Source organism: Empidonax traillii, unplaced genomic scaffold (genome assembly GCF_003031625.1).
Source record: "Empidonax traillii isolate 1590-97213 ecotype Southwest subspecies unplaced genomic scaffold, ASM303162v1 scaffold653:size358915, whole genome shotgun sequence".
In the NCBI taxonomy this organism is placed as follows: Eukaryota; Metazoa; Chordata; class Aves; order Passeriformes; family Tyrannidae; genus Empidonax; species Empidonax traillii.
The window spans coordinates 150406-165598 of record NW_020955846.1 but is presented as its reverse complement, the minus strand read 5'-3'; the positions used below and the strand labels follow the sequence as shown (position 1 = coordinate 165598).

Sequence of the window (15193 nt, the reverse complement as noted above, 5' to 3'; positions counted from 1 at the left end):
ACCTAAAAATCTCTCCTGTTAAATTTATGGTGGCCACTAGATGCTGCTAGTGATTCACGGGTTGGAGGCAAAGGTCCCTGTGAATGGCACTTGGGAATCTGACTTAATGGCTCTTCTCCTTTAGCGTTTCTAACAAATTTAACAAGCCTGACGAGGGAAAAGCTTTTTATGTTGAATCCAGGTCTTTGAGGATCACTGATCTAGATTTATCTCTGTAATAGTGTTCAAATTAAGAGCATCTAAAACTGAATGTTGCTGCTTCACAAAAGTATTGATGGTTTCTTACAGCAGTGTGCTCAAAGAAGGTATCTTCCTTGTGGGAGAGTAATATCGTATGAGGATTAGCCGGTGACTAGCTGAATTAATGCAAAAATAATTAGTGTTTTTTAACAATTAAGACTCCTACAGCTGGGTCAGTCCTAGACTGGTAAATGCAAAAAGACTAACAGAGTTGAAGAGCCTTTTGCTGGGAATGATAAATCTTCAAGGTGACAGCTTCTGCTTTTCTTCACACTTCTGACTGCAAATAGGCTGGTGTTTTCTGACAGTGCATTAGAGTACTGTAAGCTTGTTCCTAGCAAGAGGGAACCCTGGAGGCTCTTCAGAGAGCTTCTAGTAGAGTTGCATCAGCACCTTCAGAGATTTTCTGTGCCAGAGCTGCCAGTTCCTCTGCAAGGCTGGGGCTGTTGCTGCAGTGGACAGTCTCACCTTTGCACACTGTGACATGATTATTGCCTGGGAGCATAGAGCTTCCCCTTCCTCATTCTGGATAGCCTTTTTTTCTCACAAAATATGTTGCTTCTCCTCCCTCTTCCATGATTTAGGGTAAGCCGAATCTCCCTTTATTGCTTTTTGAGGGGGAAAGTTAAAAAAAAAAAAAAAAATCAGAAGGCGGCAAAACAGGAGGCTTTACTTTTCCAACAGGAAAGAAAACACTTTGCTTCTGCCAGCTGTTGTTGTTTTTCCTTACTCTATTGTTTCCTCCTGGTGTGCTGTGACTTCTTTGTTCCCCAGAGAAAACAAGCTTTGTATATGTGGAGAGAGCAGCTTTGATTAATGAAAGAAAACAGTCGCTGCTTTGTTATTGTCTGTATGATACTCCGATATTTATTGTTTTCCAAACATGATTCCTGCTGCACTGGAAGGAATCTCTTAAATAGAAGCTGGGAGAGGAGAGATGGGTTGTAGAGATTATTAGACTGTGGTGGATTGGATATACAAGCTTAATTTCATTGTGCATCATGATCAAAAGCAGAACTCCAGCAGATAAAGAAGGCATTTAAGTAAACAAGCAATAAGGAAGCAATACAGGGGGAACAGTGTTCATCCTTTTAGCTTTCCTGTTCTTGCCACTCTTCTTCCACAAGCTGTAGGCATCTTGTTCTGTTTGTTCCATCTGCCATTCTTGTTTAGCAGTTTTTGTTTCCTAAAGGCTTCACTTGCACTGCCCTTACATTCCCTCTATTAGTATCACCCTCTTTCAACTGTTGTCACTGTGCAGTGACATAACTGTTGGGAGCAGGGGATACATTTGCTTCTCACATCAGCGTACCAGTATGTAACCTAAAATACCATGATCCATATTCACTGTGGTCACAGTTGATTTTTCCTTGCAGGTCTAAGGAATGGATAAGAATTTATTCCTTACTGTGTGCGCAGCAGTACCTCAGCAAGGGGAATTGGATCAGATTGAGCTTGCACCATACATCACTCACCCCCGAAAACCTTTTGGCTTGTACCTGTTCCCTGAGTAGTTTTATCTTTAGTTGGCTGGTAATCTGTAGCTTGATGAGATTCCTCTACTTCCCTGAAGTGTGCAGCTCCATGGCCATGTACCATGGTGGCTGATGGCTCCAGAGAGGCTCCTCAAGATACTGCTTAGATTTCACAGCCAGAGCATGTGGGTTTACCTGCCTTAACACTTTGACTTTCTGTCTCCGTTAAACTGTTTGCATCTGAACTGATGAAAGTGGCAAGTGCCTCAACCAGCCTTTGGCTTAATGAGAACCTAAAGGCTTATCAGCCAAGTTATCTAAGTTAGGACTGGAAAGAAGGGAAGCAAGAACAATATCAGTAGATAATTATGAGAAGTGGTTGGAGCTTGAAAAGTCCCGTGGCATAAGAGTAATCCCTGCAAGAGGTTATGCACCTAGGAAATGCAAATTAAACTGCTGAAGCGGGAAGACTGGAGTGGGGAGTAAGAGGATTCTCACTAAGATCTGATGACTCTTTTGTGTGTCCAAAAGGCTCATGTCGGTTCTTAGGTTACTAGAAGTTAATTCATCTCCCCGTTAGGTTAACAAAGATCAGCAAACAAACGCTCTCAAATACCTGCTCATTGCACATCATTTATTCTTAGTTCTGCCATATTTAGGGTTGCAGTAGAGAGTCCAGGTGTTGCTGCTAAAGACTGTCAGGCTTGTGATTCTGCTTCCTCTCCGAACTTCCGGATTCTCTGGACAACAGGAATGCTACAGAAGTATCTATATATTTAAAGCTTAATTTAGCAGTCCGAAACAAGCTGGCTTATGCTAAACTCCAAACTTGTTTTATTAGCCTCCTAGCATGCCCTTAGGTTAGAGTCATACCAGTGTTGTGACTGGAGGGTAGTACACCGAGGTGTTTCCCCTGTGTAGGCTCAAAAATACTCATGTGCTTGCTTGTTTCAGGTTATGCCTTTTCAAAGGGACACAAACTGAAAAGGCAAATGCTATTACCAGCTGTAAACATTGCCTTCTCCCCTCTTTGGCCGAAAATGTCACACCTCTAATGGCTTCACAAACAAGGCTAGAAGGGAAAAAATATTTTTCCTTTGTGTTTACTTTGTGCTTTTTACAGCTCTGAGTGCTGTCAGTGTCACTGTTTCCCCTTTATTGTCCAGTAATTTCCCCTCTTGTCCACGTGGGTCATTCCCACAACAGAGGAGAGAAAAACAAGTACAAAAAGTAGGAAAACACTATTGTAAAACCAAAGAAAGAGGGAGTCTGCCTGTGCTGTGGGCAGGTGGAAGGTCATAACTCTTTTTCACACATGAAGCAGAGATGAAGGTGATAAGCACTCTTTAAACTTTCCGGCATTAGCTCAACTCATGGAAAAAGCAGACTTTTTGGCTAAATTTCATACTGCCCCAGCGGTAGCCTTTTGCTGATGGCTTTTCTGTCTCCTAGGACCAGATTAAAGTGCTGTTTACAGCTGCTGACAAAGTTCAGCACACAGATTTTTCCAATGAATTTAGCCTGTTGGCTTCAATGCTTATTTTGAAAATCCAGTTCAGATCAGTGCTGATAACTCAAACTTTTCCCAAAATTGCATCCATTTCTGCAGTGACCTTGTCTGGGCCAGCTCTTTTGTCAAGACTCTCTGGAGAAGTACTTGGAGCTATTTTTAGTGTTGTGTGGAGGCCCATCAGTTAGCAGGCTGATGCTGAATGAAGCAAACGTTGATTAGATTTTTTTTTTTTTTTGCTGTAACGATCGTGAAACAACAAACCCTTGTTTGTCTCCTCCAAATTTGCATTCAGATCTCCTTTCTTCCTTCCTTCCTTCCCCCTCTGCTTCATCTCCATCAGGATCCCCTTAGATTCTTAGTGTCACATAGACAGGGAGAGGTCTCTTAGTGCGCTTTTTCCTGCATTTACTCCCAATCTGTCTTGCTATTTGTTCAGGTTTTTTGTTTATCTTGTTGGGGGTTTTTGATGGTTTGTTTTTTTGTCCAGGATCCTTCACATGCAGCTATTTCCCATACAGATGCCTAAAGCTTCTGGAACTAGTGTCCAAGGCTGCAAGGACTCTCCTGTGGCTGCTCGGGCTGTCTCAGCCGAAGGCTTTCAGGCTTCCCATGAAGCAGACCTTGGGGGTTGCATAGGGCATGCTTTCACTTTGGCTTCCACAGAGGAGTCTCTGAACAACAGTCCACAGAGGTGAAAGGCTGTTTACTTTTGGAAAAATGTAAAATTTTAGGCAATTACACTTGCTGTGCAGCTCAGCTTATCTTCTGTACTGAAAGGAAAATGGCTCACCTTTCCCAGCTGGGGAAAATCTGTGTTTCAGACTAGTTCTGGTCAACAAGCTGCTTCTTCCCCTCCTGCCCAAGACTTCAACTGCCTGAGGAAGGTGCCTCTGAGGAGACAGCTTCTCTCTAGGAAGATGTTTCTTTGTAAAGTTGGGTTCATTCTTTTAAAGCCTAAAAGCTGCGTAAGACTGAGAGGGGCGTGGGGACGGCAGGGGGCAGAGAAGAGTAGGACTTTGTGGAGATCCAGAACAGAGGAGAGAGCTGCAGTTTAAACCTGACTTTGCATTTCACTAAGAGGGAGCCAGGTGTCCCTGTGACTCTTTGAGAAGCACTCAGGGCTACTCTATAAAAAGTTGGAAGCAGAGCTGAAACTCCCTTGTGTGCAACATGAGGTTTTGCAGAGGTTTTACATAAGCACAGAAAGTCCTAGTGTATTTGGGTCAAACAGCCAAATAATCTCTTACAGAGCCTATCCAAGCACTTGAATTTTCACCTACTCTTTCTGTTTGTATTCTTTGGCATTTGCAGATCAACCTGTAAATAAAGTTTGACATAGTCTTCCCTCCTTCCACTCTGTGGTGTTGTTTGGTGTTTATTTGTTTCATTTTTAAACAACCCCTCTGTTGCCTCTCATGTTTCTTTGAAGATCCTGAGACAGGAGAGAATGGGTGGGGTGGTAGTATCCAGCATAATTTGGGACTGTATTTTCCTTTAGCTACTTCATTAATCCAGAACTCTTGTCATTATGATGCACTTTCTCCTGGACAAACTTCTGGAATTGCTCTACTTCTATCACACAGGATTTCACCAAGACCAGCTCAGGCAGGAACTCTGATGGCAGATGCTTTCTGCATTTTGTTAAATCGAAGGCGTTGAACAAGAAACTCTTTGTTCCTTTGCCTTGACTGGGGACCTATACTTGTTTTTGTGAAGAAAAATCTTCACCATGTTTAGAAAAAGATGTCAAGTTGAAATAAGAAGAGAAAAAGATTTTTTAAATTTCGTGTATTCAGACCTCCTCACAGGTGAGAAAGCTCATCTAATACCAGCTTCTTAAAATGTTTGCTCATGGCCTGTCAGCTCTCCCTACTCAGGTGCTTGCTGTGGAACTAGGGGATCAGCATTCTGCTGCAAACAGCCCGTGAATGCTTTTTTAATAGGTTATTACACTGTCTATGGGTTGTCTATATATCTGTTACTTTTTGGGCAGCACGGGTGATATGTGTGAACAAAAATCTGTATTTCTACCTTATGTCTGTCTTGTTTTCCAATGGCCATGAACACTTACTGTCAGTGACACACTCTGTTTCCCCTTCTTTAAATGCCTGAAGCAAAGGGTTTCCAGCAGGAGCAGGTGCTTGAAATTCAGGAAGAATTTCTTAATGGACAGGGTTGTTAAGCACTGGAATTGATGGAGTCACCATCCCTGGAGGTGTTGAAGAAAGGACTGGACATGGCACTTAGTGCTATAGTCTAATTTGTAGGGTGGTGATTGGTCAAAGGTTGGATTCGATGATTGTAGAGGTCTTTTCCAACCTCAGTGATTCTGTGATTCTCCTTGGAAGCTTCCATATTTTGCTTTAGAAGGATCAACTGTGTGAGCCTGCAGTCTCTGCTTGGTCTGCAACTGCTGCTGAGGGAAGTGCCTAACTGTCTGAAGCTACCAGGCTTGCAAGAGATTTATTGATTAAATCAATAAGTCAAGAGCTACAACTGACTTTCAAAAACCTGCAAGAAATGGGCTGAGGTCTACAGACTAAACACTGCTCAAAGCTACGTGACGTTAAGAATGAAGTTGCCCATGAACATTTCATTTATAAAGCATTAGGAGGCTTATCTCAGCAGATCCATCAACAGCCTGGATCATAACCAAATTTCTCTATTCAAATTCTCTACCACATCATTTTCATTGTGTGCAAGCCGTGCGCTGTAACGGTAGCTGTGCGGTCAGCCGGTTGTGACCTGTCACCTGACCCATGGCAGGAAATAAAGACCATATTTTTGCTGATAACTTGTTCTTCATCCACACTAGTAAGAGTGAAGCATACTTCTGGCCTTCATCCTACTTTGGAAATCAGTGCTCCTGCAGTGCTTATTTCTCTTGAGTTTAAAACAATCAAAGCATGTTATTTTCTTACCTTTTTTTTTTTTTTTTTTTCTCCCTACAAATCTACCATTGTTACTGGTTGTGCTGGAAACCTGCAGGATTCAAGATGCAAACCTGAGCAGGCATCATGTAGTCCCAGTGCAGTTTAGTCAAATTACCACAGAGGAGCGCAGCTGTCAGATTTCATTAGGGAAGTCTATGAAATTACTCTCTTGTTTTGAAAGCTTATAACTCGATGAAGGGTGTAATAACTTCGATTTTGTAAGACATTTTATAACTGAGTGGCTTTAGTCAGAGTGTGTGCTCCCCGGCCCCCTGCCCTGTTTTTGTGGGAAGATAGGGTGAGAAGACTAACGCAAGTGTGCCAGTATGGATCGTATCGTTCAGGGTTGATCTTTGTGCTGTTTTATTTTGGTTTTCTCCCCTTTTCCAGATGATCGCTGTGCTCCTTCAATAACTTAATGCTTCTGCAAAATGCAGCTTCAAACCTGCTTCCTGGACCACTACAGATTCAGGTGCTAGATCCTACATTAGCAAACTGCTAATTTGGAGATTGCTCTTCAGTACATTTAGCCTTAACATGTACAGGTTGCTAACCAGAGAAAAATATCACATACACATATACACACACACACTTAAAACTAAAGTGTTTATTGCATGCTCGTGTTACCATAATCAGTGCTGGCAAAGATGACCCCTCTCAGTTGCAATGTAACCAGACAAACACATAGTGTCTTGGAGTTCCTTCAGTCTCAGCCACATGCTGCCTATTTGAAGAATCCCCAGTCTGGCAACTGGTATCACTGTGCTGAACACAAATGCATTCACTGTAGCAGGGCCCTGTAAACAGGGCCAACTTTCAAAACCCCAGGTGTGCAAAGAATTTCAGTACAGAGGACTTTGTGAAAGGTTTTTGTTTGAGATTTAATCAGCATACACACCTACTTCTTTCCTTAAATTATCATTGCAAGGCTCTGGAAAGGAGTGTTATTGAACAAACTTAGATGCTTGGCTTCTGTCCTTACCATTGTTGTTGCTGGCAGACATACCGAAATGATGCAGTACACTTAAAGGGGGCCAAATATATCCTCACTGGCGTGTAGAGGAAGTTTCCACAGAAGTCATACAAAAGAAAACACTGAGCGCAGAGAACCATTCTGCTGTGTCTGTGCAACGTTCATCCAAATGGTTTACTCGTGAGAAAATAAATAGTGCTTTATAACACCTTTCAGCTAAGAAAACAGGCAGTGGTTGGATTTAAAAGTACGAGGTATAGGAACACTTCTCATGGCCACATGTGGTCTGTGACAGTCCATCAATGCTTGCTGTGTCACAGTTGTCGTCTTCAGTTTTCTGTGCCTCAGGGTGAGCAATCAGCTATCCTGTAAGCAAAAGAAAATAGGCATTTACATGCTGGCGGAGGAGGTCGATAAAAACATGAGGCTTTGGAATTGTAAAATTTATAGGTGACAACAACAGCGATCAGACCAATATACTGCTGTCACACCTGTCATGGACCCCTTATATTTATCAGAACGCTAATTGTTGTGAATCTATCATGAACCCCAGTACTGTGCATTGCAAGAGTACAACAGTACAGAATTTGGCCACATATCCACCAGGCTATTTTAATGATTTTTCAAAATGAAAAGTACCCAACTCCTAAAAAGCACATACCAACACCAAAAACCAAACTCCCAGTTACAGTGTTACAGTAAATGTGCACTGCAGTGAAGAAAACAGGTAGCTATGGATGATTTGGCGTTCTTCTGACAGTAACTCTTATGCAAAAAGCAATGACAAATTTGAACGAAAAAGCATCTTGAAATCCATAAAATAATCTTATGAGACTTCATACCTTAGCAGATTTTAAACTGTCTTGGCTTCTTCTGGAACTCACCTCAGATTCTTGTCTTTCTGGGAGGGTTTCTATTCCGTTGTGATCCTGTGTATGTTGTGGGGCCTCGGCTTCTAGCTCTACATCAGCCTGTGTACTGGGCTTTTCATTCTCCCACTTCGCAAAGCCTTTGCTCTTCCCAGCTTTTCCATGGAATTTGGACTTCATTTTGGGGAAAGTATGGGAACCTGAATCATTCCAGCCTGGCTCATGCCAGAGTGGTTCTGTCTGTGTTGCTTGGCTGGTGGTCACCCTCTGCAGCCGCACTGAGATTTTTCGCGCAGAGCCGGTGACTAGAGTTATAGCTCTGCCATCAAGGTCCTGGTGTTCTGCAGCAACACTGGGGAATTCAAATACTTCATCTTGGACTGAAAGAGAGGGTGGAATTGTTTATTTGAAATATTCTGCTTCAAGATCTTTACAAAAAGATAGCTCAGGCCTGGGGCAGGGAGGTAACTCCTTATGGGAAGCAGTGGTGTAATTAGCAATATACTGCTTGGAAACTGTTTCTGGCCTTGTGTGAACACACTTTCTTCTCTCACTGTCTGTATGCTTGGGGTAAGGCAACACTAGAATTGTGCCCTATGTCTCCTTGCTCCTAAGTGATAAATAATGGGAAGTACAATTTCTTTTCAGCTGGGATAGGGGTGTCAGTGTGGAGGATAGGGATGCTGTAATCTGAGCATTACATACCAACCATAGTAGTGGAAAGTACATGTGCTACTCTCTGTGTTGATATAAAGAAAAAATTAAAAATGGCAGCAAGGACACTGGCCATTAGAGGGGATTCCAAAAATGGTAGCAAAATTGCTCTCACCTGGAGGCAGAGAGGGACTGCTAGGCAGAGAGCCGTGGTTGCTGCCTACTGAGGTTCCTCTGGAAAATTTCCTGCATGCCAGCACAAGCAGGTCTCTGCATTGCTTATGACAGTTGGCACCACAATCTGTAAACAAAGAAATTGTCAAGTCACCAAATGGAAAGCCATAACTATCTGGTAATCCCTTAGGGCTATTAGCAGACAGATAGCAGAAGGTATTTTGAAGGAACAAATAGTTCGACAGAAGGTGTGAAGGGAGTTACAGAAATAGATCCTTTGGTGTGAAGGGCATTACAAAAAAAAAGTATAATTTTCATGACAGCCATTAATAGAAAAATGGCAGCAGAAGGGAAAAGGGGGGGATGACATTTTAATCAGAAATTAGTCTCAAGGAAGAGATGTGGAATTACTGGTATGATCATTTGTATGCCATGCATAAAACTTCTGCTCTACTGCATGAGTCTCCAAAAAAGGAGGGGTTTATTTGTTTGGTTGTTTTTTATTTGATCCAGCAGGCCCATCATAATAAACGTTTGATCAGAAGACACTCGAGTGCCCATACCCCTCACCTCTGGAAGGACACCTAGAGGTCAGTGTAGACCACTGTAGGTTAAAACTAGTAGCTCAGTAAGCAACATTAGTACAGAATAAGCTCTGTGGATATGTATCATCCACCTGGATTAAACTGGCTGAGTGCCTACACACCTTGCCTCTGCTGGGATTTGCATCACTAGAGATACACTCATCACTAGGTACATTTATCTGAAGTCTGACTGCAGTATGGATCTCATCTGCAAGAAAGGACCAAAGGGTGGAGGATGTGCCCCAAAGACAGGCTCTCTCTGCTTTGTGTCCCTTGCTGTTGTTTGAAAATTTCCATCTTCCATGTTTCTCTGTTGCTCCTCCATAGGCCAGTTTTGTTCTAGGTGAGCTATTGCCAAAGTGCTGTGCTTATAACTCTGCTATAAGAACCATTTTGCTCAGCTCTAGCATGATGGGTGAGAGTTCCGGTTTCTGCCATCACCTTGTTCATATGACTAATACAGCAGTACCTGTCCAGTTGTGGTTTTCTCTGTCCTAAAGGTAACAGTCCCTTTGCCCCCTCCCCCCCCAGCCCGATACAATAAAAATCTTTCTTGATGTGGAGGACACCTTCTGTCACTTGCAGACCACACAGTCTAAGCTTTATTTCATTACCCACAGTGCTGGGGTAAGCAGCAGACCTGAACAGATGCACCGCCTCTCCCTACTGTGTCAGAGCAGTGTCAGAGGTTCAAACAGAGGATAAAATTGTCCCTAATGGGTGCCACACTCAGTGCTGCAGCTGGCAGCTGCTGCAAAAAAGGGCAGGCACCCCTTACATTTGACCACTTTAAGATCTGAGTGAGCAGCTCGGCTCTCTTACTTTCATGCTCCATTGCCTCCAATTTTGACTGTACAGAACCACTTTTTCTCACTCTCCACTGGGCCACTGTTACAGGCAGTGATGCAGGACGAGCTCAGCTTTCAGACCTCAGGCTGAGTTTACAGGTTGCTGTGACAAAACCTTATCTTCCCTCCCTCATCCTACTAGTAAAACTACAGATTGCAACCAGCCCTTTTGAAGCTGCTCAGATGACAGTGATCAGGAACAGCTGAATTACTTATGCTGATTTAATCAGTGACATTTCTCCTTCTCCTCTCTCTGGAAGAGAGTTTCATGGATGGAGGGAGAGACAGGAACATGGTGTATCTTAAAAAACAGTACTGAGAATTCTTAATCCTTCTTGAAGGAGGACTAAGCGAAAAGAATACATACAAATACAACTATGAAGCCCCAGTGTGAATGTTCCCCTGTGAGTAATTGAGATGCAGCTACAACAGTGCCCTTCAGACAGAGCTGGGCTGTATGAGAAATAAATGGTTCCAGGATTTTAAAGCTAATGAGGACCACTACAATGTCCTTTTTGGTCTGACCTGCTCAATGTGCTGTGAGTACTGAATAAGAAATAAAACATTTTATGAGGGCAAGGGAGAGGGATGTAAGAGCTCTAGGATTTTTTTTTTAAAGTTGCATGTCTGAAAAAAATCCTGTGTTGAGATCTGCTGGGCAGCCTAGGAATTAAGTATTTCTCTGTTTCTAGCTCAACCACTGTTGCAAGGCTAGTTAGACTTCATTACAGGCACGTGGATGTACACGACAAACAGTGTTGCCAGCAGACTTTTTCCTGACCTGAATCTCAGGGGATATATTTCAGGATGTCTCGGGGTTAGGAAGAGAACACTCAGTTTTCCAAAATGCAAGGTCTTTATTGGTAGAACGTGACACCTCATGGAGTCAGAGGCTGCTTTGGATTTTTAGTTCACAGAACTTGTGTGTTCCTACTCAGTGCTATTTTCTCTAATGCAGTAAGACTTCATAGTGTACCAGCAGTCACTGTTCATGGACAATACCAAGTATAGATACAAGATTTGGTTGAACATACAGTATTTTAGTTAAAGGTATGGTTGAATGACTTGTGCTAAAACCCACTTGAAAAAAAAAATCCATGTAATATTTATTTACCTTTGCATTTGTAGCCTTGTTTGATTATACCCCAGAGCTGCAAAGGAAGACAAAAGAACGTCAAGGAATCAGAAAAGAAAGCTGGAAGGAAAACAAGGTCACAATGAGGAAGTACCAATGGCTACAAAAGCACAAACAGGATACAACTGCTCTTAACACCCTTCCTGTTAGGCAGACCTCCCCCTCTAATTGTGATAAGACTTGTGTGGCTTCTCCCTTACTTCTGCTACTTACTAGTTGTAATGGGACTACCTAGGGGAGGAGAGACACAGACGACATTTGCTTCCTGGAATGGATGAAAAATTGCCATCATATCAGGCTTAGAGAATCCAGCAGAGCACATTCTGCTTCTAGGCTCACTTAATGTTATATGCAGGACAATTGCCAGCATACATCTATTCTCTAGATACATAAATGACCCATAGCGTTCAAACACAGCGGACAAAAATGCCACTGGGGATAAAAATTAGGCTCTTGATTCCCATACTGGTTCCCAGCACACCTAGCCATAACAATCTGATTTGTCCACCTGACTTTTCCCATAAAAAACCCCAAAACAAAACAGTTGAAGAATGAAACAGGCTGAAAAGCCACTAAATTCCATCTTTGTCTCCCCTCAGAAGCTGTATTGATGTACCTAACAATCAAATGCTAAACTTCTGAGGCTCAGTGTGTGTGGTCTCACTTTTGGGAAGCTTTCACTGCAACATGAGCAGGATTGCTTGGAAGTAGAAAATTCCCTAGCAAAGTGTTTTCTATACACTCAGAAATGCTCTGTCTACAGCCTTGGCATTATAAAAACAAGCATTTCCACTCTGAGAGGCAGAGAAAGGAAGGGGCAATTTTCCTAACTCTAGCATTAAAGGAGAAAAACCTGGGGACTGTGGCGCTTGTTTTTCCTGAACTCATTCAAAACATTAGCAAGGAGGGTGAGCCCATCCTGGCAGCTGAAACTGCACGTGGCTCCTCACCAGATTTATAAGAGCGCAGGGCCTGAATATTGTCATTAAAGAAAGGTTCAAAAGGAAGAGCCGGAGAACATTCAGAATACAAAGGAAAGAGGTAAAAAAACAGAATGGAAAAATTCTGGGGAAAAAAACATCCCATACACTGCACAAAAGAATTTGCAAGGAAAAATGGAGTCCTGAGAAATGCAAAAGCAGGTTAGATAAGGTGGAAGAATGGCAAACAAAAGAACAGAAAGGAAAACAGTGGAAGCAGGGTCCACTGAAGGCCTGCTAATTGTTCTTTTCCTGCTAATACACTGTGAATGCAGTTGCTGTGGTCAGGCAGTGACAGTGGAGCACCCCAATCTTTCTTGAAAGAGCAGCAATGACCTATTTTCCCAGGTCTCTTACAGAATCACTGTAAAAGGTGTGGATTGTTATTTATTTCATTTAAGCTCTAATCTGTTCCCACCAAAGACCTTTCTCCTCACCTTCTTAGCTCCCTACCTTCCTCCTACTCAAATTTGGCATCACTTTTGTGGTTACACACCACACTGAAAGCTTAGCTGAAGTGTCCTGTCATGAACTGTGATCTAAAGTTTTGAATCTGTCTAACGCAGCTCCGCTGCAAAGCTGGCTTGAGCCAGCTCCAAGGTAAGAGGATATGTGCAAATTCAGAGTATAAAGCTTAGGGGGATGGCCGGTCACCTACCCTGCCACGTGGTGCAACTCAAGCTGTGGGACGGAACTGAGACTGGCCACGGGCATATCAATTTTATTCTGCTTAATGGCATTAGGTTTTAGCTTGACCTTTAAAGTTCGTATCGTTTTAATAGCTGTGTGCATTGTACTGTCATGTCAATTCACCCTGCTGCACGGTCAGCGCACATTATTTTGACTGTGAATCAGTGCATCAGTTTGAAATTAGGTTTCCACCTGCAGATGAGCAGCACTGAATGCACAACAAATACACAGCAGATTTTCTAGTCGGTTCCTGTCCTGTCAGTCCAACTCATCCACAGAACAATGCCAGTGACTTCAGTGAGTTGACAGGAAAAATGACCTTATTTCCATTTCCTGTTCAACCCCTTACCCATTTGTATTCTTGCACTGGATGTACTCAGGGAGACGTGAAAAATCTAACAATGGCCAATTAGCAAACTGATGCAGGAGGAAAATATCTGGTGCAGAGGATGTTACAGGGCACTCCTCGGACCTTGCTTTGCTATGGAAGCCTTCCAAACATGAACGCAATGACGTCTCCCCAAGGCTGCAGGCAGCCTGCAACTGTGGGCTCTGGCCAGTGACAGCCCCTGCCCCTTTGGTCTGCTGGAGCTCTCAGCTCCAGAGCCCACCACCACACTCCTGAATCAGCACTGGCCATGTCACCTCCAAAGCTTTGGCAGCTCTAGCAGAAATATGTGGAATTCCCTCTTGCCCACAGCCTTGATCAGTGGCACCTGTTGCAATAGAGACCACAAGCATCTGGACAAGACTGACACATTGCAAAAGAAGCGAGTGGAAGATGAGACCATGGACAAGAGAAGGAACACCAGGGCTGGTCTGAAAGGAGGCACATTTTTGCACTTATCAATGCTGTTATTGTTACTTTCAACCATGAAGGAATATTGCCTAGTGGAAAAGTCCATGGAATAAAGCAGGAGATTTTGCCACTGATAGTAGAGGCAGATCTGTTCTGGAGAGCAGAGACAAGGTCTGAGTTCACACCCTGTTATGGGAGCCGCATGTAAGCAGAGGACATGGCTCTCTGCCCTTATTGATTTAGCTGACAAAAATGTGGACATTTGATTTCAGGTGAGTGTGTCCATTAAAGTGATTTTTTTATCATAGCGATTTATTTTTCTTTACTATACTTGGTTTGAAGTGGAATACTCACAGGAGGTTTACAAGCAACACAAATGTCCACAAAACCAATCATTTCCCAGCGACGTACAGAACATTTTAATAAATGGCATCTGGTAAGTTATGGCTGAGAGGAAAAGCAAATTATAAAGACCCACAACAAACAAATTTTAAAAATGCTTATTGTATAGAACTGTTGGAAGCACTTTTAATTTCTTTACCAATTAGATCTGTTAATTCAATAGAGAAAAAAATTAGGGCTGTTACAGCCATTTGGAGAATTATGAACATAGCTATGTTGCCATGTGCAATTTCCTGAGCAAGAGTGGCTTTTGCCTCATCTACATCCTCTGTTCCAGACATCCATTTTCCCTTGAGCTTGTTTACAAGGGAAATCAAGCCAAATTAAAGAACATAAGATAAACCAAGTAAAGCCATTCATATAGTCTCTGATATCCGTTAGCTACTGTAATTTTATTTCCCCAATCCCACAACAGAAATTCTTACAAATGCCAGTATTCAGAAACCACTGAATCAAAACTGGATAGCACAGCTACAACATGGGCAAGTATTTTGTGCTTCTGAATGCCATGGGATATTATTTAGCCAAGGGACTTCAGCAATGTGTGGAGCCATTTTCACCACATCTACATTAAAGGGTAAAAATTGTTCTTAATATATACTATTATTAAAAACATACTTACAAATCCTGCACAGTGCTCACAGAAAGTTGGTTTAAGATAAGTCATTTCCTGAAAGTTATGAATAAACCCTGGTCCCATTTTACACTGGAACTGTGATTTAGCTCTCAAAAAGTAAGCCATCATTTCTTCTTTGCTTATAAGACCATCTCTGTTAGGGAAATAAAAGGTAGAGTAGATCTGTCACTGCTCAATGCACTGAACATTTCAGAGTTTTCTCATTGCAGAAAGTATGCAGCACACAAAACACATTCTTTGATAGAGCTGCAACAGCCCTGGCAGGAAAAAACCCTTAGAGCCTTTTT

At 42.5% G+C, this 15193-nt stretch overlaps 1 protein-coding gene across 4 annotated transcripts in view; it reads right to left on the bottom strand.

Moving 5' to 3' along the window:
* Positions 1 to 6751: 6751 nt before the first annotated feature.
* RASGRP3 (RAS guanyl releasing protein 3) overlaps positions 6752 to 15193 on the bottom strand; it is a 59629-nt gene continuing 51187 nt past the window's right edge. For 2 of the 4 annotated variants that reach the window (XM_027899283.1, XM_027899282.1), the window contains exons 14-18: positions 14892 to 14958; positions 11378 to 11414; positions 8833 to 8958; positions 8019 to 8383; positions 6753 to 7500 (exon numbers count right to left, since the gene is read on the bottom strand). In XM_027899283.1, the coding sequence (XP_027755084.1) occupies positions 7492 to 7500; positions 8019 to 8383; positions 8833 to 8958; positions 11378 to 11414; positions 14892 to 14958 (604 nt within the window). In that variant the 3' untranslated portion in view covers positions 6753 to 7491. Of the gene's footprint in view, positions 7501 to 8018; positions 8384 to 8832; positions 8959 to 11377; positions 11415 to 14891; positions 15040 to 15193 lie in introns of all 4 variants that reach the window. The other 2 variants (XM_027899285.1, XM_027899284.1) reach the window with 2 other exon arrangements.